Below are 23,696 nucleotides of genomic sequence, written 5' to 3' on the forward strand. Positions count from 1 at the left end.
ATCAAAACAAACAATCATTAACACAATGACCAAGGATATCCGACTTCCAACACATCATCGCTATCCTTTCTCGACTCCCCCTACTGTATGGGACGGAGAACCTGGTCTGTAATGCACTGGGCCCTTTTAACTCTGGCAACTGTGGTAAACAGTCACTGAAAAAGAGCTGGGAACAGACCAGCCTCCCATGTCTAAGCAGATTTCTGCTCCCCGTCTTTCGCTTTCTCTCACTGTCACTTTGTAAATCCCAGCAACACCAACAGTAGGGCAGTTGCACATGCATTTAGCACCAGCAGCAGCAGCAGCAGCAGCAGCAGCAGCTGTGCCACGGGTCAGAGCCCGACCCTTTCCCTGGCCTTCTCAAGGGGTGGGAGCTGGAAGAGTTGTGAAATTCTTACACATTGCCAAACACTAAGCCCGACTAGCCCCCCTTTCTTGCCTCAAAGCCCCTCTCTACAGTCCACCCTTATTTTCTGTTGTATGCCACTCCTTCCTTGTTCAACCCACCACTCAGAGTAACTGAGATGTGTTTGAGGTAGGACACTAGAGTTCAAAACCCTGCAGGCAACCACTGACACAAAGAGGATAACGGGGCTTCAGGATCATGACTGTGCTGACTGAGGAGGTGCTACAGGGACCCATACAAAATTTAAATACTTCCTGAGTGTGATGTTATGCCATTGATCACATGTGCATCACTTGTACTGAATCATATTATGAGAAGTTCTCCATGAGCAATTAAAATGATACATTTCATGAGCCCTATGTTGTCATCTGCTGGCACTATAGATTGCAAGATTGCTTTGTGTGTGTGTGTGTGTGTGTGTGTGTGTGTGTGTGTCTTCACACGCTTGTGCATGTGAAAGGAGAGAATGGGCTGTCTCCCAGGATGTGCAGCAAGCGCTTTATTAGAGCGGTAGTACCAGTAAATCAGAGCTCAGCTCTTCCTGGAACTGCTGCAACCTTTCCCACTGAGCACTATTACTGAACAATCATAGGCTAGCCATGATAATTAGCAGAGTATCTATGCTTCCAACCCTCCTGTCACCCCCCTCCACCCCCATCCCCTCTCTCCTGTCTGTTTCTCCATCCTCCTCACAACCCCTCCTCTTCTTAGAAATGCCTGGTGGGTGAGTGGGTAAGGCCAGGCGCCCGCTAGACTTCATTTTGTCAGAGGACATCTCACAATACCTGCCGTAATTTATGTCTTGATGTTGGCCAGAGTGACAATTTGGGCTTGTTCATCAAGAAATCCTAAAAAAAAAGTTTGGGAGCCAGGGAGAGCAATTAAACATGAAGTCCCTACACGGTGCTAACAGTGACGAGTGATGTTTCGATGTTTAAAAGTCTGAAAACTCATTTGTGATGCAAAAATCAGCCATCCTGTCATCTAGAGGGCACTTGGTCTAAGTCTGAGTCAGCAGGACTGATCTCCTGCATGAGTCCAAAACACACTTTTTTGCAAAACTGCCGTATTTTTCTTGGGCATGAATACCACTAAAACTTATTTGCGGTTGCACCGCACAAACTATCGTGTAGTCCAAGAGGATTGGAGTCAGTCCTGGCAGTTATGATCATTAATGGTGAGAGGTCATCTCAACTTGCATTCCTGAGTCTGAGAAGCCAGTGCTTCTGCTGAGTACAATCTTAATGCCTTTTCATGTAACCACTAATCTCTTCATTTACATTACTACCTCTCCTCTTCTCTTATGTTTCATTGTAATTATTTGCTCTCTGCAGAGTGTAGACATTTTCTTTCCTCCATGTTCACTGATTCTTTTGGATTGCACTGAAGGGTAAAATAAGAGCAGTAACTCCATCCAAGATACAGATGTATTTGTGTTTGTTAATGGGCCAGCCGCTGGGCTCCACTTAATACTGTGTTAGTGCAGTTGAAAGTGCAGAACATATGATCAAAAGCCCTGTTTCTCATCGGTGAGGAACAGACAGCGGATGTGACTGTGTCACAGAGAGATTGGTGAAAAGTTTGTACAGTTATGTGTGTGCTCACTAGAGCGGGACAAGGACAGAGGGAGGGGTGTCAGGACTTTCTTGGTTAAAGATTCCCCGTCTGATAGTGACGGCACTTTCTCCCTTTCTTTCCATGGCCAAGCGGCATCTGGAGTGGATTTTGTGCTAGCAGACACCGAGGAACATGATTACATTCGGCTAACTGCGCTCTAAACTGATTATGCATGTGCCAAGCTAATGGACTACATTTGCAAGAGGAAAAATAACATCCAATCAATCTCAATTACCGCCGATTGCACCGGCCCCCGAGACAAGGAAGGTAGCCAGCTAACCCACCGGGCTCCTCCCCTTTCCCCCAACCCTTGACTGGAAGCTGAGGCCTGTGGCTGGGCCTGCTCAGGCCCCACCCATTCTGTCTGGCCAGGGCAGCCAGGGCCTGGGAGCTGGATTAGTTCCACTCATCTCACCTCCACACTAACACACAGCCAAGCCTTTAGGCCTACTGCTCCTGGTATAAGGGATATCATATTCACATATTATGAATGTGGCTGACTGTAAAATGAGAATAGAAGCTTTTCTTTCAAGATGAAGAAAGATTCTCAGGGGAGAACTACGTATTCTAAAAACATGCAAACTAAACTAACGTTCGGTTTATCTGGATTCTGCCACCAAAACCATCTGTTTGTGTTTAGGACTGACCATTCTCACAGCAGATGGGTGACCATCATGCTGTCATCGGTGCCACTTCAAAACCCTCTGGTCCATGGGAAACAGAGAAGGTGAAAGTTAGCCTCAGAGCACAGGAGTGTGTTGGCAGAAAACGAAGCCCTCAGAGTGGGTATCTTTCAACTGAGAAACAGAGCTCAAAAGGGAAGACAGCATCACCCCCCACTGTGTGGTGGTCCATGCGGTTAGGATGACTAGCTGGATCTTTCTGTGGTCTTTTGGAACATTCCAATACATGGGGTGGTGGGGGTGATATTTTTAGAAAGCCCTAATATGGGCCGCATACCACAGACTCTCAAATTATCCCATCCAGCTTAGCCCTCAGTTTAAACCTTCCTTTTTAATTCCAGTAATTACAGGCTCCAATTTATATGGAGCTGTGCACACAAAGGGCCTGTTTAATGCAAACCAGTTTGATTTGGGTGAAGTGTCCCAAGCATCTCCCACATCTTACAGTCTGTTTATGCTGACTTGATGATTTATTTTCTCCCCAAAAAGGTTAAAAATGGTGCTTTTTGCATCAGATTTCTTTGGGGAGGAATAAATGAATGGTGATTTTCCCTTTTTTCTGTCTCTGCATATTATACCAAGTTGGGTTTACAGGCTTGCGGACCACTGTGGGTTTCTACCCGTCAGTATCTCTACCAGGACAGTAAATCCAACATGGTATGAAGACTGTGACATTGTCAAGTGAGGAGCCAGTGCTGCCAAGAAGCCTCACAACCATGTACTTGTTGTCTGCTAATCATATGTGAGTCGTAAAATACTGTAATGATTCATGTCAGTGACTGAACATTGCTGTTTTTGAGCAGTGTCTGAGATGAGGACTGCAGTGGTCTCGGGATGAGAGAGCAGGTAATTTCTGGACAAATGCACACGCTCTTACTCAGAAGATCAATTGGTTTTAAGAAATATGGAGCCATCTTAAGAGGCTTAAGTCATAAAAAATGATCATGCCTGGATGTGTTGTACATATTTAATCCCCCACAGCCTGAGCAGCACTATGACATATGTCTCTTCTCTCTTAAAAAATCCTGTGCAGAAAAAGAGACAGAGGAGAACAAAATCTGCTTCTCTTTTTGCCTTTTGGGCTCACAGAAAAGTGGAAAGCACAAAGAGAATGTAATATAAACTGTACCCTATCCTGCGAGACAAAGCAAATCTTCCTCCAAAGGTGTGAGGATGAGACAGAGTATGCCAGAGCCTTTCTATTTTGGTCTAATGTGAGACTGTCATTGGAATGTGGGCCAGTACGTCTAGCAGCTAAGGTCAGGAGTGGATGACCATGAGCTGGGAAAGCATAAGGCTATATTGCTTTTCTGCTGTCTCACAACTGACTCAACACATATGCAGATTATGTTGCATATTTTCATTTGTACGCATCTATAAATATCCTATCCATCTGAAAATGTTCCTGCGGTAACCATAGACTGGCAAGCCGAAAAACACATTCTCTTCTCAATACCTCCTGTGTCCCCTGGCCCCTTTAATGGCCACACTAGGAACCCTGTGTCACACCTTCCCCTTTCACAAAACACTGAAAATTGATTTCTCTCTTTTACTGTTATTTCAGCACAAGACTTTGTGGACAGGAAGCGTGTCTGCCGTGCCAGTGGTTCTGAGGAACCATTCATAATGTTGGATTATTTTCAAATAGACAGCCTTTTTGAGGGGCGTTAAATGGACCACTTTGCCTTAGTTTTTAAAGTGATTAAAACAACATGCTGGAAGTAGTGCATTTCTCACATGCCTTTCCAAAAGGGGTCATACTGCAATACACTAAGATACCAATACAAAAGTGTCAAGTAATAGAATTGTTTAAATACTTTTTTCCTGTTTACTTTTTAAGAGTCAAACACTTGACAGTGGAGTGGACTTATTATAAATAAAGGCCACATCTACTAGGAGACATGACAGTGTTGTATGTTAGATTCTGTTGGTGTGTATGTAGTGTAGGCTTTCAGCGAGCATGTGTCTTGTTGTCTGTGTTGTATGCGTGTGTCTGCGTGCACAGCTATGCCAGTTTGGGTTAAGCGCAGAGTGGCCGAAGCCGCAGACACACAGGATAGGTACCTAAGTGGAATCAGGCCTGTTAGATTTATGGCCATTTGTTCGGAGAGTGTTCATCCATTGGCTATTATGGAATGATTAGAGGAGAAGGTGAAGCTCCAAGTCCAGCAAAAATCAATACGGCTGTCGAGAACGATTCAGCCTTTCCCGCTCCGAGGAGTATTAGCACCAAACCTCTGTCTCCTCACACTTCTTCATTCGTCTCCAAGTGATTCACCCCTAAGCCTCCGAACCAGCTTCACCTGCCATGTTCTTCTCATGGCAGCCATGTGGCCCTGCTTCTATATGACCGCCGGGAAGACAAGAGTTACACTGCAAAGCTATCATTCATGCCTTGGGAGAGCAGCTAGTTCAGCGATGTGGGCAGCACTAGAACATTTACTGTGTCTCGTGGAGGAGTATCAAGTTAGCAGGGAGAGGATCAAGGACACATTTTGCCATTTGCGTAAAAGTTCAATTGGATAATAAATACTACGAAACATGACACAAACATCTGCTTCTCCTGGTCTAATTATAACACCTGAATTGCGCAATGATATAGACAGCATTAATATATTGCATGTTGGCTATTTTGGAGCAATAAAAAGTCTACATTTTGGTTATAAATACCTCTGCTGCACATAGGATGCCTTTCCACCCAGTTATGTGTATGAAAATTGTTATACACTGCCATGACAAGGTGAAGTGTAGGGTGTAATAAAGAAGTTGGAGGACCACTAACCTTGTAGAGTTTGAGGCTAGCTTCGTGGCGTGAATTTACAGTGTGCATCCTCAGCTTCTCCAGGCTGTTAGTGTAGTAGTCACAGGCATTGCACTTCAGGTGCACTGGATTGCCAATGGCCACACATTTCAGGCGCCATTCATTGCCTTTGCCCCCTTCTTTGATGTGGGCCACGAGCTGGTACTTTTGCACATGCTTGTCTGTCTTGCAGTGCAGCTGGAAGTTGGCCTTGAGCTGAGTGGTGTAGTGGCACAACTTGCACTGGTGAGAGTCGCCAACCACAGCGCGCCATTCCTCCTCCGGTAGGCTACGTTCAGCTCCCATATGCATGCCAAGCACATCCAGGTTGTCAGTGGTGAAGCGGTTGCACACGGCGCACTGAAAGAGCTTGAGAGAGGGGTCGCTGGTTTGTGATAGACTTTCTCCCAGGGTCATCAGTTCTTCGGACACCAACTGGCCACCGCCCAGCCGCACATCCATAGGGATCTCCCCACCTACTAGAATGAGAACACAAAGACAGACAAAAAGAAAGAGGAAAAGAGTACAAAAGTATTTAGATGGTTGCATACATTTATCATTATTTTGGACACATTTAAAGCTTACAGTCTAAATTAGTAGTTCAGTTTTCAAAGGTCTGAAACGCTCAGTAATTTACTTTAGGATGTATACATCATTCTTTGAGTTAATGAGCACAGTTTTTTCCAAAGGAAGCCATAGTTTTTGCCCCTGTCATCATTAATAAAATCTCAGGTAATGTAAAGCTTTTCAACTTTGAAAAAAACACAGTCTGTTTTTTGGTATGATATTACACGGAGGATTATGTATGAATGTATTTATGGGCCTATAGCAATCCTTGCTTTGAGCCGAGGAAGAAGAAAGCCTGGACTTTTCCATGGAGACCAAAACCTCACATTACACATAGTCCTGTTTGGGCTGGTGCACTTTCATGGCCTGTCTGTAAATAAACTCCAGAGGCCGTGAGCTCCACAGAAAAAAGCAAGTTATTTTACCATTACTGAAGAACTAAGGAGTTCCCAAGCAGACATTACAGTAAATCAAATCCATCGCCCTTGTTCAGTGAATAATAATATAAAAAAACACTTCTCTGCTTGGATTCTTCGGCTTCTTTCTCTCCAGATTGCCTCTAAATCAATATGGACACCTAAGAGATTAATTCTTCTTGGTACTGAGTTTAAACGATGGAGAAGGAGAAAAAAAAAACACGGCAAGCACATATCCTATGACACCAAGCAGAGAACTTATGTCTATACAGCCTGACTTTAAAAATGAATACTAAAAAAAAAATGAGGTAAGAGCAGCAAGAGGTTTTTTTTTTTTTTTTCTTTTGCTTGCTGATCTTTAATCTTTCACTGCCCAGACTGAGCATGCAGGCTTGACCCTGCCTGGCTTTACACTAAATTAATTCCAGCAGCTCCTTATTATTTATTGCTGCAGTATGCAGCCTGCTCTTGGACTTTTCTCCATTACCTGAGTTTTTATAGCCAGGAGAGGGAGACCTTTGAGAAGCCCCCTGAAATCACTCACAGACCCAGCTCCCCCAGTCATGGCTCCTTACCCTCTCTGTCTCTTACAAACACACAGATGCACATGCATGCCCAATCGCTATACCAGTCCTGAATTTTCCTGCACCTTACATTTCTCATCTCTACCTGGCTCTCATGCTCCATTACTATGCAGATTCAACTATTTACCATAGACCAGGATCCTGTTCCTCACTAGGTTTTGGACCATTAGACCAAGAATCTGATTTGCAGCTTTGTATCTGTTTATACATAGATTCTTTTATATACGGTATATACAGTATGTCAACTCATATCCATATTTATACAAAGATAGAGTGCTAATTCGAGGTATTTCAGACACCAAAAGTGTGTGTCTTTGCACATTACCACTTTTTTTATTCCATTTCCAAGCTAATGTTTGAAGGAGAATAGCTGTCTTACTTTTGTTCTGTGCTGTTTCACAGTGTACGAAAGACAACAATTCCAGCACAAATAGCTCAAAGTCACATCCCCCAGCCTTCTTTTTAACACTCTCACACTCCATCTCATATCTTCCTTTCACTACAGTAGCTGAGTCTTAGGAACGAGGATTACCAAGAGGCTGAGATCATGTGAGGTCAACATTTGTTATCTATCTCTTTGGCAATACACTCAAAAGTCAAAAATCCACAGTGAGAGCATGAAAGAACACCTCTGACTTTAGTTGCTTGGTCTGAGAGTTCCTTGTGATGGCAGATTCTCTCAAGAGATTTACTGAGCCCTATGTATCATTCTGTAGAGTTAATATCAGAGTGTTTGTGTTCGATGGCTTTAAGAGTTCCTCAAAGTGTGACCAAGGATGACACCACCGTAGTTTATGGGCCCAGACTGTGTCATCACTGCCTCCCTTGTAACATGCTTATTACAACTCACCTCACAGGAAAATGAACCAGATGGCAGAAGAGGGGAAAAAAAGAATTAGTCACAGCAATCAATTCTTGTTTGTGTCTTTGAACTGGCGACAGTTGGAGACAAGTCTGTACAAACTGTGGGGTTGTAACTGGCACACCAAACACTCTGCTATGCTGCTGAATTACCCATGCTGAGCCCTCTAACCTCCCTTCTTTGACCAAGATAAAATTTATAGCTGCAATTACAAAGTTGGAAAAAAATGGAGAGCTCCAGTGGTGAAGTTCAGCAGCAGCTTGGGAATAATGACATTAAAAAAGGCTGAGGCTGGCTGCCTGAGCGGGACGGCAGGGAGAGGAGAACAGAGACGTTTGGCCCTCTAACTCACCTTCTGTGAGCGAAATACGGTATCACAAAGTGAACTTCAGAATTAAGTCAAAATTACATCAACACAGTGTCACTCAACTGACTGTATGAGAGGAAAATTACCTCTGGGCTTCTGCATGCTACTTGGCACATTTATAGCCATACATGTGTAGGTTAAACTAATTGGCAGACTGCTCTTGTGCACTGGAAGGTTTTACTATTGATGTGAGATCAAGGCATTGAGCGTTGGCCTTACTGTCATGAAGACATCATGAATAAGGTCTGAGGTAAGCCTCCCAGTAAACTTGTCTCAAATGGATCATCTTTCTTTTACCTCTCTATATTTCAGTGACACTCTCGCACTTGTAGAATAAGAGAATGATGTCAGGTTTACTAGGGCAGGCATACCTGAGGGCATGAGAAAGACAGGCAGCCGCCAAAACTTAAAAGGGGTGACATACCTCATATACATAGCCAAGGAGAAGGGCAATATGTGGTTTTTCCTGCTCATAATTTTGTGTGTTGTTAACCCAACAAATAAATTAGATAAATGACACTAATGTTCTGCATTCATCTAAATTAATGAATCAGGATTCAACATCAAGTCGAGTTCACATGAAAGAAATATCAATGTATTGAACTTTGCGGCAACTAGGGTCTTTCTAAGGGTAAAATGGAGCTCACCAAGTGCAGGGGCCAGGGCAGCCATGTTGGGATCCAGATGAAGGCTCCCCATCAGGAACTGGGCCTCAGCTCCAGCTGGGTCAATCTTGAGGCCTGGTGGAAGGCTCATGTTCTGGGTCAGGTAGTATTGGTAGAGCTCAGCCTCCGAGGGCGAAGGCATGGCTCCCAAGCCAAGACGGCCATGCTGCATCTGAGTCACATTCTGCTGGAGAAGCATCATGTTGTGCATGTGCTTCTCGCTGGTCATGTGGATACGCAGGTTCCGTGCCACATTGGTCTCGTAGTCACACACCTCACACCGCCAAGTAGGTTTGCTCTTCGGCTTGGTCGGGGAGGGGGCGCCACACGGTCCAGCCATATGGGTGGTGGACTGTGTGGGATGGTGGTGGGGAGGGTGATGGCTACTGGCCTGGGTCACTGAGGGGACAGCCACCACTCCTCCTGGGGTATGTCCAAACACCTGGTCCTGTGCAGAGGGAATGGAGCCTCCATTCTGCAGCGTCTGCATGTTGTTCAGGTGCTTGTCCGACTGCATGTGAATGCTTAGGTTGCCCTTTGTAGTGGTCGAGTAGTTACATACCTAAAAAATAAAGGACATTTCTCTTCAACTGCAATAAAGTGATATGTACATTTAAATAACTGGTTTACACCTTAAATAACAATCAATATCAACAAATCAACAACACAAAAGCAACTTCAATTGCAACTCTTCATGAGCATCGTCACATTTCTTTGATACATACCTCACACCGGAAGGGCTTGTATCCGCAGGTATAGCTTTCTCCACGAGCCAGACGAGGGTGGCTCTGACCACTACTGCAGTACATACAGGTGCCTCCGGAGTCTGGGTGCTTCTCTTTCATGTGGGCCTCCAACGTCTGCTGGTATTTGTAATGCCAGTTGCATTTGGGACACTTGAGTGTCTTGCATGAGTTGCGTGAGTGCATCATGGTCATGTGACCACCCAAGGAGCGTGAGGAACCCAGGACAGTGTCACATTTAGGGCATTCTACCCCACTTCCTCCGCTGCCACCAGGCCCATGGTTCTGTGAACATTCGCCCATCCCCGTTATGTCACAGGAGCCCCCTGGGAGGGGGTGGGAGTGGCTATGAGATGAAGGGTGGAGGTGATGATGATGGTGGTGCATGTGGTGATGGTGCAGAAGGGCTCCATTTTCCTCCTCTCCCTCTGCTGGGCAATCATTTGGTTCTGGAGCTGTGGCACTATCTCGATTGGCACTTTCATCAGCAGCAGCATTGAAGGACAGAGGTGATGAGGAAGTGCCAGCAGTGTCATCCTCGCTCCCTCTGACGGCAGCTGCCGCCATTGCCATGGGAACAGTGGGCCCCTGGCAGTTAAAGCTCAGAGGGAGCTCTGAGGTCCTCACCCCACCATCTGAAGCCGAACCCTCTTTTTTGACAGAGGAGGAAATGGAAGCAGGGGCTTTGCTGTTGAGTGTGGAACTTACTGCAGAGGTGCAGGCAGAAGGCTGGAGAGCGCTACTAGGCATTAATAAAGGAGATTTGGAAATGCTTTGGTTTGAGACAGCTGGTTCCCCGGCTTCACCCCCGCCGCTGCTACTGTTACCACCACAGGCCGCTGCAGTGCTTTCTGCCTCCACCTCGTCTTCCTCCTCCCCTAACAGTTCCTCTTCTTCTTCCGAGCCCCCAATCTGGCTCGATAGGTGCGCTTTGCTTTCATGTCCATCAGTATGCCCATCCTCTCCCTTGCATGCCAACTCTTTCCCAGCAGGCTCCTCTGTTCTCCCTCCCTGTTTGGGCAGGGCACTGGAGTCTTTGGCAGAGCCTGGGGATGAGGTAAGAGTGGATGCTTTGGGAATGCTTAGCCCTCCAAGAGAGAGGACTGAGCTCAGTGGGTTTTGTTGCTGCTGCTGTTGCTGGAGGCCAGAGTCAGAGTCTTTGTTCAGGAGGGTCTCGCCGCCCCCGCTGCTGCTTCCAGGCTCCAGATGGACACCACTAAATGTGCCATAGAAGCTCTGGCCAGAGTTCATGGGGAGCAGGGTAGGTGGCAGAGGAGTGCTCTTAGTTTTTGGTTCCAGGAAACTGATGAGGGGCTCTTTGTCCTTCCCAATGCCCTGGATGATGGCAGATGCATGCTTGTCCCCTAGCAGCTGCCGCTCGTCCTCACACAGTGTCATGCGGTGATCATGGACGGCATGAGTGGCAAAGGAGCGGGCATAGCCAAAGGACAGCTTGCAGAGAAAACACATGAGTATGGGCTTACCCTTGCCATATAGGGCTAGCCCATCAAATTTGGAGAAATCCACGTTGTTGGGAACATCTTTGGATACACAGGACTTCTTGGCAGACCCATCGCTGTTCAGGTAATCCTTGTTGCTTTTGTGCCGCACATCAAAGACACGGAAACTGTGCAGGACAGGGCTGAGGCCTGCCATGGTTGAGGTATTGGGGAAACCTTGGTCTGAATTGCCAAACCACTTCCCGAAGGAGGAGGCTATGTGGAACGTGTTGATGATCTGAGGGTAGACCGAGGATGAAGTCCCAGCAGGTTCCCCCAGTTTTCCCCCACTGGTGAGAGAGTTTGTGGGGAGCAGGCCGGGTACCACGCCCCCACCACTTTGGATCAACTGACTGATGCTCTCTACGATGTATGCTGAGCCATCTGGCTGGTAGACTATCTCTCCAGCCAGGTTCTCCACATCACTACTCTCCTCTTCCTCTTCCTCCTCTCCTTCCTCACTCCCACTCTCAGGTGCTCCCTGCTGTCGTGTGGGCTGATGTCGCAGAAGAGTGGGCATGCCACCTCCTCCTGAAGCCATCGGCACCCCAGGAAAGGGTTGAAGACTCGGGAAACAGCTGTCAATCTCCATTTCATCTAAGTCCTCGGATTCTTCCTCTTCTCCACAGCTCACTCCCTCTTGCTCTTCTTCCTCAGGACCCTCTCTTCTAGGATGCAGCTGGCCTGTTGCAGAGCTGTCACGATGGGCCTGGGGTGATGTCTGTTTTGGCTGCTGCTGCTGGGACTGTAGTTCTCTCACCCCGTCATGAGGTGCACTGGGGTTTTGGGGCTGAGCAGGATAGGGAGCAGGAAGAGACAGGGGGTCCAGGGAAGGGGCCTGGTTGGTGCAAGGGACCTGTGAGCTAGAGTGATCGTTCCAGGGCTGTGGTGGTTGCTGCTGCTGGGAGGAGCCGAGCCCATCGTCTGTCCCAGAAACCACAGGAGACTCACAGCTGTCCATGCTGATGCCTACATGAGGCGTTCATCGCATCCAGGCCTGCAGAGACACAAATTGGAGAATAAGAGGTTATTTTTGTATTTAGGTATACATTAGCACACACAACTCTTCATTTACCACACCAATGTTGGAAACATAGGTATCTATATATTCTAAAATATGAACATTTCTCTAAGATACAGAAAATATGGAGGAGACACTATGTATAGGAATCTTAAAAGAAGAAAATCAAATGTATGGCGCATTGGGTGAGAAGCAAAAGTCTGAGATATAATTGGAAAAATGACACCATGCTCATTACGCTAGATTAGGTACTTAAACACAATACCTGAGACAGGCACTAATAAGCCATCCATGATTCATCTTCCTGCCATATGAGGAAGGTACCATCTTTTATCTTCACCTTCCAAACAACACCCCTAATCTTATATTCTGCAAATCCTACATCCGTTTTTAATTAACTTGCAGTCAGAAAAAAGGAGAAACAGGCTAACTTAATGGATCAAATAGATTCCTTGTGAGATAATTAGACACTGAGAAGCCACCCATCAGCACATTGTACATTTACATAACTCGAAGAAAAGGAGAAAAACTCCATCTAAAAAAAGCAATTCGTATCAGTATCGCAATTATCACTCCATCTTCAAATTGTGTACATATAAGAAGAGTAAGATAAATGTGCAATATTGATATAGATGTGTATGAACTCTAACAAGAGCAATAAAAGGCAGTATTTTCGATGAGCCCAAAATACATAAGCTGGGTTGGGACTTCACTGCAGCTGTGTTTAGATCCTGCATCCAATAACCTCTCCGCTCAGCCTGGTTTCAAACACTCCAGCCATCCTCCGCCTCTGAAATAATAAATGGGAGCTGAGCTTTCGGGAGCTGGCCATGCCCCGAGCATCTGAGAGGCCCAACACAGGCTGCAATTTAGAGCACAGAAGAGATAAAATGATAGCGCAAGATACTGCTGAGCTAATAATTTTATTAAAGGGATGCAGCCAACATTGATTAAAGGGGGCAATCGGGCTGAAACCAATAACTCTGGGCTGCCCTTTAACCCACCAGTACTGAATATTACATGAGCAAAGTTTCCCGGCACCAAGCTCACTGCCATGTCCCAGTTGATTAGCACATCCACTGCTTGCAGTTGATTTATTTACTTATTTACTTAGGGATGCAAATTTCAGCTGTGATCAGAATGGAGTCTACCCCCACACCCGAACATATTAACCACTGAGGGAGAGGAGAGATTGATAATGTCTGTCTGCCTCTTCATGAATGTCTGATGAAGCTTGCCTCTCACACAACGTACCTGAGACCTTACAGGCCTGTATGCACTCATACTACACAAATAATGACTTCCATTTAAAGGATGTGCTTTTGCATTTGGACTTGAGAATGAACAATAACAGGCCAGAGGAGCAAACTGTGGGCAATGAAAAACAATGAACAATGAAAAAGAAGCATTGTAATGATAAAGCAAAAATTTTGATTATGGAAATTCAAAATTTGACTGCAAAGATGATGTAGATGTTATTGTGTCGGTATGACCGGATTTGTTTACACACTATAGAAGCTAACCCCAATGACCCTTTCCTTGCTTTGCATATAAAATGAAAGATATTAGACTGGCTGGCTTATTAACAAGATTGCTTTATACAGCCAGACATGATTTAGAGATGGCTGCCATATTGAGTGAGGGGATACTAGCCCTACTGGTCTGTATTTATTATCTGCTCCATTAATAAGAGGCTATGAGCTCAACAGCCATTTCACACAAATGGACTGAGGGCAGCGAGAGTAATGCGAGAAAAAAAATATGCCACATGTCAAACAGACAGTGATTCTTCAAACTAAAAGCACGTGGACAAACTGCACAAAATTAAACAAAGAAAAAAGAACGGCCTCATAGGAAAAAGTCTCCTGTCTGAGCATGGAGTGTTTCACACCTTGTTCCTGTAATCTATCCCATCAGCCCCTCCTCCAGATTCCACTGCCTGTCTCGACCAGGCCTGGGAACAATGGGCACACATGCAACACTAGTAGTTAAAATTGTTGGTTAAAATGATCTCTAAATTTCCCTACTCTCATCTTTGCATAGTCTTGAGCCTGAACAGAGTGGCTACTGTGTACTGTAGTGAGGATATGTACCCATCCATTCCCATTACTGCTGTAAGATACCTGAAGCAATTAGCAGCAGACAGGATAACACGATGACTCTTGATCAGTGCTGGAGCTCTGAGCCAGCTTGGTGTGTCCACTGCTTACAGAAAACAGGATTGTCCTTTAAAATCAAGATGGTGTAATTCAATAACCTGCAGTGGTTACTGATGAGCAATGGGATTGTCTGGAGTCGGCAAGTCGCAGATGGGCCTACTGATATAACGCTGTTTGTCTCTCGGAGGGCTGCCTGGCTCAGTGACACCTGTTTAAGGCAGGAAAAGCTTTAATCTCTGGGAGGCACTAAACAAGTCCGGGAGACAGACAAAGAGACGCGGTCGAAGACGAGGGGAAGTGGAGGAGGCCGGTGTCTCGGTGTGCTGACTTTGTTAATAACCACAACTCAAAATGATAGAGCAGCCCACTAAATGTGACTACTGCTGAGTGGCATCATGTAAGGTTATATACTGTAATATGTAGAAAAGTTGTAATTTCTTTTGAATACTGGCACGAGGGCTGATAGCACAAAACAAGTGATCCTGCCATGGCCTCTGCCCTTGTGTTGTATCGCAACTTTGAATGTGGGCTCACTGAGTTGACAATAAGCAGGCTGTATGCAGCCAAAACAAGCCTTAGCTGACAATAAGAGATAATCAGAGGGAAGAAAAGGCTGGATTCCTGGGCTGATCTGAGGGAGAGCATGCCAATGCACAGATCCTGACTGTAGAACTCACACTCCTGCTGCCACCTGCCTTCAAAGGCCTTCTGCCAGAGTCCCCCTGCTCTCTTTTCTTTGACAAAAATTTAAAAAGTTATACTCCTCTTCCACCACCCTAACAAAGCAGAGGTTGAACTGTGTGAAAAGGCCTCAGTGCTAATGAACACTGTCAGAGAGTGGGTCTGGATGTCATTTGGAAGGGATGGAAAATGAGATAAGTTTTAAGTTATGGGTCCTTTCATTAGGTGGGATTTACCGGCCAACTGAGGGAGGAATTAAAGGCTAAGGAACCATCTGATTATAAGCATGCTTGATCACCTGCCTGAAGGCCTGGCCTTGCCTCCAGAGGACCGTGCTCTCCAGGGTTTCCTGAGGGAATTAGCTCTGAGTCAGCCCTAACTGCTAATACTGCTGGGCTATGGGCGTGATGCAGCTCTGACCCTTACTCCTACATGCAGACACGTCAGCAGTGAGGGGAACACCTCCTTAAAATGGAAAAACACTGTTTCTTAACACGCCTAGAGGACCCCTAACAATACACCAGATGTGATTTTCAATTGTCCCTCAGTGATGTTGCCTGTCTCTGTCTGGTCTCTGAGCCATCACAGAGCCTGGCCAGCCACCGCAGGGTAAGGGGCGCTTATTGGAAAATCAATGGCGTGAACGCTAAGCAAGTTACAGGAAGATGTGGGAAGGAAGGGTTCTTATTGATAAAGCAGGGGAAGGCCTTTGATGTTGCACTAGGGACATGCTCATTGATGGGGGAACCATTGTAGTCCTCAGGCAGAGTGAGGCGCGGGTTTATCTCCTAGGTTTGTTCCAATTAATCACCAATAAAGGCGTGCATGCATTGCACTCTAAAACATAAGTCCATTTTAATGCCAGACACGGCTTAGTAAATTCTGGTTTTAATACTGTGCTCTTACAAAGGAATTTAAATTTCTCCTACGCTGCACTGCAAGTGTCTCTTTCTACCTTTCTCTACCGTCTATTCTCTCAGAAACCAACTGTAGCCTATAGCTAATACAACAGCCTGGTACTCAACTCAGGAATAACCATGCTACATGTGAGTGTGCAAGTGTGGTCCTAAACTGGCAGACTGGTGTCACAAAATGATTTATTGTCCAATATCAGAAATAAATAAGATTATGAAATTATAAACTAGAATGGCACTCAGTGGTTTGTATACTTCCGCCAAGCCTGATCCAATATCAAATAAAACATTTAAATCTGCTAGATATGGATCTGCACCAAATTGCACTCACTCATAGATGCCAGTCACCTAAATGCACTACAGATCAAGATCCTTGCTGAGAAATGTATGGAAATGTTGAAAACATCCTATCTTGCAATATTAAAAGAAAGTGAGAAAAAATTCCTGGCTCTGTACCTTAGTCCAGATCAACACCAAAAGTTAATGGAGTGTATTCTGTGCGGAGACCCATCCACCATCCAAGTTTCTTGGAAATCCGTTCTGAAGTTTTTGTGTCATCGTGCTGACAAACCAACCAACCAACAAAGGGACATAAGCGAAAACAACTCCTTTGCAGAGGTAATAATATACTCTTACTTACAAAAAACGTAATACTAAATCAACTATTTCACTTTATATAATTAATAAACAGTGAATCTGAAAGGGAAAAATGAATATCCTCTTCCAGTGTCCAAGATTTCTATGACAGGGACACTGTTGTGGAGTTGTGAGCCAAAAAAGTTTGTCAACCATGGCTATAGACAATACACCATTATAATTACATTAGGTACATGGACTTCTTGTTCTCTTTGATCCCCAACACTGTAAATCAGACAATTATCCATCCTCAGCATTGTTGTTTATTGTGTGCTGCAAATATTCTGTCTACTATTCTGCTAATGCAGACATAAGACTGCTCCAGTATTGCTCCAACTGCAGGAGGCAAAAAGTCACCTCAGGTCGATGGCACTCAGCCTGTAAACAGGGCTTCCCGTAAAATCAATGATCTTCAGTAGGAGCTATCAGTCTGTGGAACAGAAATAGCCATGGCTGTGTTGAGTCTGAGGCGGGGAAGAACAGTACTGTGTGTTTACATGAGTGTGTGTGAGTACAGAGGAAGGGGCCGGTCACTGGCATGTCTGGGAGTATTTCTCAGAGATAGCAGGACTGAGACATGCAGCTTCTGTCATGTTAAAACCTAGACGCATTAGTGACAAGACTTCAGCTCACAGGTGTTTATTAATGCTGTTTTGTCTGTGTGCTTTATGCATCAAACTAGTCGTGGAACAGATATATCAATTACAGCTAAAATAATCTTTGCTGATTACAATATGAGCAATCTCAAATACCCAGGAGGCAATGTGCTGATTGCTTTAGTTTTACAGCACTCAATTTTCGTTACCATTTTGCACTAGCAATACTGGCCAGAAAAGGCTAAATTGATTTGTTTGTAGTATCAATTGCCTCCTTTGTTAACAGACTTGAAATAGAACCTTGAAAATGATTTTACCCTTTACGCAACACCGTCAAATTCTGCTAATCCATTCCACGTTGCAGAACAGAAGAAAAGTGATTTAAGACAAAGCAGCAGTGAGATGACACAGTGCACAGTTGTATGTGACTCATACATAGGCCAGTCTGATTAAATGATCTGATCGGAGCTCAGCTAACTTCCAAAACCCTCCAGAGGGGATTTACGCATGGCGCTGGAGTGTTTCCTCAGTTTTGGAGGGTGTGATAGAAACAGCGTGCTGGTGTAATTAGAAGTAGTTAATTAGCTGTGGGTTAATTACTGGGTTCTGCAGAGTGTTGGTGAAAGACCTGGTGGGGTGGCAAAGCAAAGGGAAGCAGCGAACACACAGCAGGAAGCTCCCAGTCTCCCGCCAATTAGCAGCCAGCATGGGGGGGCTTCTGTGGTACACTACGAGTACAAATGTGAGAAGGCTCATATCATTTCACTCATACTTCACGACAGAGGAAGCAGACAGATTACATTCTTTTTACATATGCATGCTGTTTTCCGGCTGTTTTTGTAAAGAAATAAACACGTTTACCAAAATCTTGCAATGAAATTTTACAGACTGACTCCAAAAACAAAATGACAACCAGATATCTGAAGAAGCTTAAAATTAAAACAGATCAGTGACTATTTTAATTCAAACAAAAGGTAACCTCTCATTACAGCACCCACGAGCTATCTTTCTTCATTTACAAACCAAACTGAAAGACTGCACTGTATTTTTTTCCTGTTATGTCCCGTGTGGTTTGTTTAGAAAGCTTTGTAATTTATAAGAGCATTAATTATCCTTGGAATTAAGGTATTGATGTATAATCAGAAAGGGGCTATCAGGCGCAAGCTAACATTCGCCCCCAGGCAACCAAGTGCACAGAGCATACACGGTATACACTCGTTCACAGTGGGGAGTCTGTAAAATTGCAAGACAGAGAGAGAGAGAGAGAGTGAGAGAAAGAGAGAGATAACTTCCAGCTGTGTCTTTCAAATACTTATCAGATTAGTTAGATACACATCCCACATTTCTACTCAATTTTAGACCAACAGACATGGATATTGAATGATTCGTAACAGTCTGACATGGAACCTCACATCCTTTAGCATGCAGTGCTGACTTTCCCATAGCATGGAATGCAGAAAGGCTGAGAGAACACAGATACTTTGTACCCTGGTCTGTCTGGCACTAATCAATCAGAAAACAACACACTGATCATGATGCTTGGGAAGATTTCTGAGTGAAAAGCCCAGAAATACATTTGCAGATACACAGGACGTGCAACTGTTTTTCTTATGTGTTTGCAGGTTAGCAGGAAAGAAAGATTAAGAACATGAACTTGAGATATAAAGCTATAGAGAAACAGACAGCTACAGACACATGTCCAATGAAAGGTCAGGGACAGGGGGGAAATGTGCTGATCAAAGTCTTTGAGCCCCAGGACCTTCATTTCTACTAATTATCAAATCTGCCCCTATTTATATCTGCGGGAAGCAGACGTTCTCTCAAGGGAGGATGGAAGTGAAATCTGCTAACTACAGTGCTTTCAGAGCCTCTGTTTGCACTCTCTCCATTTCATTTGTTCTATAGTCACAGGATGAGGGTGGAAGAGGGAGGTTAAGAGAACCGATGACCACAACTTATTTGGGAATGTTGTTGTTATTAAAGTAAAGGACAGAATGTACAGGGTGCATAGAAGACTGCAATGTTGACCAAATTTGAAAAATAGAATCAAATTTACTTTTTGGAGGCGGGAAACTCATTTATGTCGTTCTAGAAAGCCTAAAAGGCAAGATCACACATATACATACACACCTTCCCCGCAGCACTGCAGTTAAGGCGAGCCAACCACAAACACAGCTGTTAAAATGATCAATATCATTGAAATATTAAACCTTAAGAAGCCGCATTATTGATTGGGGGCCCAATGATAAAACGGTTTATTATCACAATTGTTGGGCTTTATGTAAATGTTTTGGAAAGACCATCAGCTGTCCAGCGACCATGGGCCGGAGCTAAATATGATCCCCACAACTACACACACACTCCACACCCCAATCCCCACTCAGCTCGCTCTCTTTCTCTACCATCCAAAACCAGAGGAATTGCAGGGATCGAGGGCGAACAGGGAGATGTCATTACCACTACTTCTACTTCCATTAAGGATAGCTGACACTGATCAGCATACCAAGCCCCTGTTGACAGAGAGACAGGAGAAGAGGGGATCTGGCCCCCCAGAAAAAACATGGTAGCTCTGGGATGTGGTCTAAGGGATCTCCAGCAGTCATGACAGCAAACAGGAGCATACTGTGGAACAGGATTCAGGCTCCATGCAGGGATCATGCCCTAACAGACAGATAGGGGACATGGATAACATGTCTATAATCCTGGGCCTTTCTGTGTAATCTGGAAAACAAATACCTTAGTAATGACCCAGTCCTGCACCTGGTAAAACACAGGGCTCACTGGCACCTGGAATTAGACAAGTATCCACTGCAGAGCATTCTTAAAGGGACACACTCCTTTAGCAAAACACTGAGGGGAGTTTTAGTAGACACCAACAAATGCATCAATGTTGTTTTTTCTGAGAAAAAAAATGTCTACGGGATTGGACGACAGAGCAAATAGAAAACAACTAATCTATAAGGTGGTTAAGTCGTTTCAGCTAGGACGCCCTTTGAGGTGCATGCCGTGGTATAAGGGGATGAGTGAAGTCACACAGAGGCTCAGCAGTGCAACAGTAAGGCAGTGCCACAAGCCTGAGGGTTAGGCCCAGTGTTCGGTTAAGTGTCTGAACCTGAGTAGGGTGATAAGATCCCTTTTAGAAGGCATGCGAAGGCCAAATGACCAGGAAACCTGAGAAATGTGGGTGAAAGCTGTCTCGGGTGAGAGCAGAGATGTGGAAAGTCATGCAGTGTTATGTGTGGAAAATGGAACTTACTATCTCTGTTATGGACCTCATACTGAGGATAGGTACAGTCCAACACACACATATACTTGTGTGTGCACATATCCAGACACACACACACACACACACACACACACACATGCACAGAGAGCAGGGATTAGAGGGTGTCCCAGTGAAACCATTCTGTGGAAATTATTTCTTCACAGAAAAAAAAGCATGAAAGCCAATGGTGACCTGGCCTCTAATTCTAGAGTAGGATATCCTGGATAAATAATTAGAGGGTTCCTTTGAAGACCCTGCGCAGCCGAACCGTTCACTCCCCACTTCACATTTGCTAAAGTCATTAATGACAAAGATTTAGAAAGGAAAAGCGAAAATCTTTCTGGTACACAAATACTTTTTTTTTTTTATGAGGCCTGGCCCAAATTCCTCTCTGCTTAGCTGAAGCCCTTATCCTGGGAAAGAACTGCACCCGTTTTAAACAATAAACCTCGGGGGAAAAGTGTTTTCTATTGCCCCTTCCCTCGCTGAATTATGAGAGTTAATAAAGTTAAAAGAATAATGTGCCCTGTTTTTTTCAAAGAGGAAGTGAGCAAGAAATGTTGAGACACTGGATGTCAAAAGAAGCAGGAAAAATAAAGCAAAGAGAGACAATAGTCTCAAAATCTGAAAACAAAGACTGTTTTATATTTGAGAATGACAAAAGCAGTGTGATAGTGAGCCTGCTGTGAATATTGAAAGGATCCCTACCTTAATGGACATGACTGACTTATACATTGCTATTCTTGTGCCACAGTGGCACACATTTCCAGTTCGTGCTCACACTTACTCACAGCATGTGCCACTTCTACAATGAGTTGTATCATTCACTGGAAATAACCATGAGGGAGTCTGACAGCTGGAATTACATTTATCACATTCAGATTACTCTCATTCCCAAAGAAGGAAAAATACAATCACTGAATGTATTTTAGATTCCACTGCTGGAACATCTCAGTGAAATTCACTGAGACAAAAAAAGAAACATTAACGTGTCTTCAGGAAGAGAAGCCCACTGAGAGCTAGTTTACATGCCAATGGGAAGCCTAATCTTTACACTGGCAGTTTATAAACAGAACACTCATAAATCAGATCTTGATGCAATCGTCATCTTAAAAGGAGAGCGGAGCTTGCCCTACAGTTTACAAGGACAGATTCCAAGGCAAACCTTGGAAGGTGACGTGCATTCCTTCTGAGCAGAGCAGTGATGAGGAACTGTCAACAGAGGAAAAGGGAAGAAAAACAAAAAGAAAACAACTTGTTAAGTGTATAACAAGGTGGCCTGGAGGGCAATGCTGAAAGACACCTCAGCACTTGACTCTGAAGTGTGCTACGGAACATCAAACGGCATTTCTGTAGCTACGTTGAGCACTGACAGAGCCGACCACGGCGTTCAGAGACCCATATGTGAGGAAAAACACAACAATTTGGCAGGAAATAAAGAGGCAAAATGTGACTAAAAGACAACCATTCCTCCTGCAGTGGTAATCAGAAGTATGCTATGCACTTAATCGGAGCTCTGCTCTGAGCCACAGACCTCCAGGGAGAACTGTCTGACATGAGGCAAAGCTGCTGCCATCAAACTACAGAACGGAAACAGAATAAGCCCATTCTTAAATACAATGAATCAGTTCCGATTAGATAACGGTACCCTTGCATTGTACAGCTAGAAGGTGTCGAGAGATTGGGCCTGGGTGGCAAGCATGGCCCTGTGCAAGAAGTCACTTTACTGCACAGCAGCTGAAAGAAAATCAACAAATACATGACAATTAAAGCTGTTGGCAGCTCAGAGCTTACACCAAAACTTGGCACGGTGATGCTTACAAGTGTCCAAGCACTTTGATCTCGGGGAACAGATGCCCATGAGCTTGAAACACATTCAAAAATCCTATCTATATGGGTAGGGGGAAAATGGAGTGGAAACAGACAAATGAGAGGCAGGGAGAAGCAAAAACTGACGTGATATTTTAAGAAACGGGGAGCGTGTTAATAAGTTCCCCTTCCTCCTCTCCTCTCCTCTCCTCTCCTCTCCTGGCCTGGTCTGAGTGTTGTGACAGCTACAGTGCTGTGGAGCTATATTTGAGAAAGACCAGCCTCCTGCCCCTCATCTCAACACACACACACACTGCAGCCCTTGTTCATCTGCCTTAATGAAATGGCCACATGCCTCCTCTCATCCTCGAGCTGCTTGCACACTGTAGCACCTGGTGGATATAAATCAGCCCCACTGAGCTGTATTTGGGAAGTGAGGCATTAAGCATGACATGGGCTGTCAAAGTTCAGATCGCACCGACCGCAACATCTAGTTGAACCGCTGCAGAACAGACCCGAGACCAAGAAGCAGGCCTACCATCGGCCTCTTATCTTCAGCCTAGCAGCTCCGCATGACATGACTGCCACATCTGGGCTCCAGCTGGGCAGCCTGCTGAGCACAGCGTAGCACAACTTAGGCTAGGTAGGGGAACCTTAGCACACCCACGCTACACAAATTCACGGCAACACTCCATTTTAACAGGGATCAACAGCCTCAAAACAGTTTTGAATGGGTGTCGTTTGCTGCCATTTATCTTTGGGCTTTCTTATCTGCGAGCTGTGGGGGCTTGTGGGTATTATTACAGTTTTTAAGTGGTGCAGGTTCTATTTCTGACAAGCAGATAAAAGTAGCTGAGTGCATGTGTGTTTCGTGAGCGTACTGTATGTATGTGTGTGTATGTGTGAGTGGAATTTCAGTCACGTGAGCATGAGGTCTGAAGGTCGAACACTGCAAGAGAACCCACACATTCCTCAGAGGACAGGCACACATCTTTAGTGCATGAGCATGTGTGAGCATGTGCGCTGACTTGGATGCATGCATGTGTAAGCATATTAAACTAGCCATAGATCCAGTCCTCCGCCACCCCACCAGTCCACTCAAGAGCTTTCTTCTTGAATATTAAATACATTCTCACCCTGAGCTTTACATGTATGGGATGAGTCCTCAGATATACAAGACACAGGGGGGAAGGCAGAGCATTCAAAGAGAAATTTCAATGAAAAACAGAGAGAAAAGGGACAAAGGGAGCTAAAGGGTGAGGATAAAGAGTTATCATCTGCTAGGGATTTGGTCGTGGGCTTTCACAGACAGGGATGGTATGATGTCTAGAAGTCACAATGAAGATCTGGGGTGGAGCGGGGGGTTGAATGAAAAGCACAGAGAACAGAACGAAGGAAAAGACGAT

General features: G+C 44.9%; 1 protein-coding gene across 1 annotated transcript in view; it reads right to left on the reverse strand.

Annotated features, from left to right (window-relative positions):
* The window catches only part of zfhx3b (zinc finger homeobox 3b), a 137,343-nt gene that overhangs the window by 77,370 nt on the left and 36,277 nt on the right, over nucleotides 1–23,696 (reverse strand). The window contains exons 2-4 of the mRNA XM_073463780.1: nucleotides 9,693–12,206; nucleotides 8,950–9,529; nucleotides 5,489–5,985 (exon numbers count right to left, since the gene is read on the reverse strand). Of these exons, the coding sequence (XP_073319881.1) occupies nucleotides 5,489–5,985; nucleotides 8,950–9,529; nucleotides 9,693–12,170 (3,555 nt within the window). The 5' untranslated portion in view covers nucleotides 12,171–12,206. The remainder of the gene's footprint in view (nucleotides 1–5,488; nucleotides 5,986–8,949; nucleotides 9,530–9,692; nucleotides 12,207–23,696) is intronic.

This window comes from Pagrus major, chromosome 4, assembly GCF_040436345.1.
Source record: "Pagrus major chromosome 4, Pma_NU_1.0".
NCBI classification, from domain to species: Eukaryota; Metazoa; Chordata; class Actinopteri; order Spariformes; family Sparidae; genus Pagrus; species Pagrus major.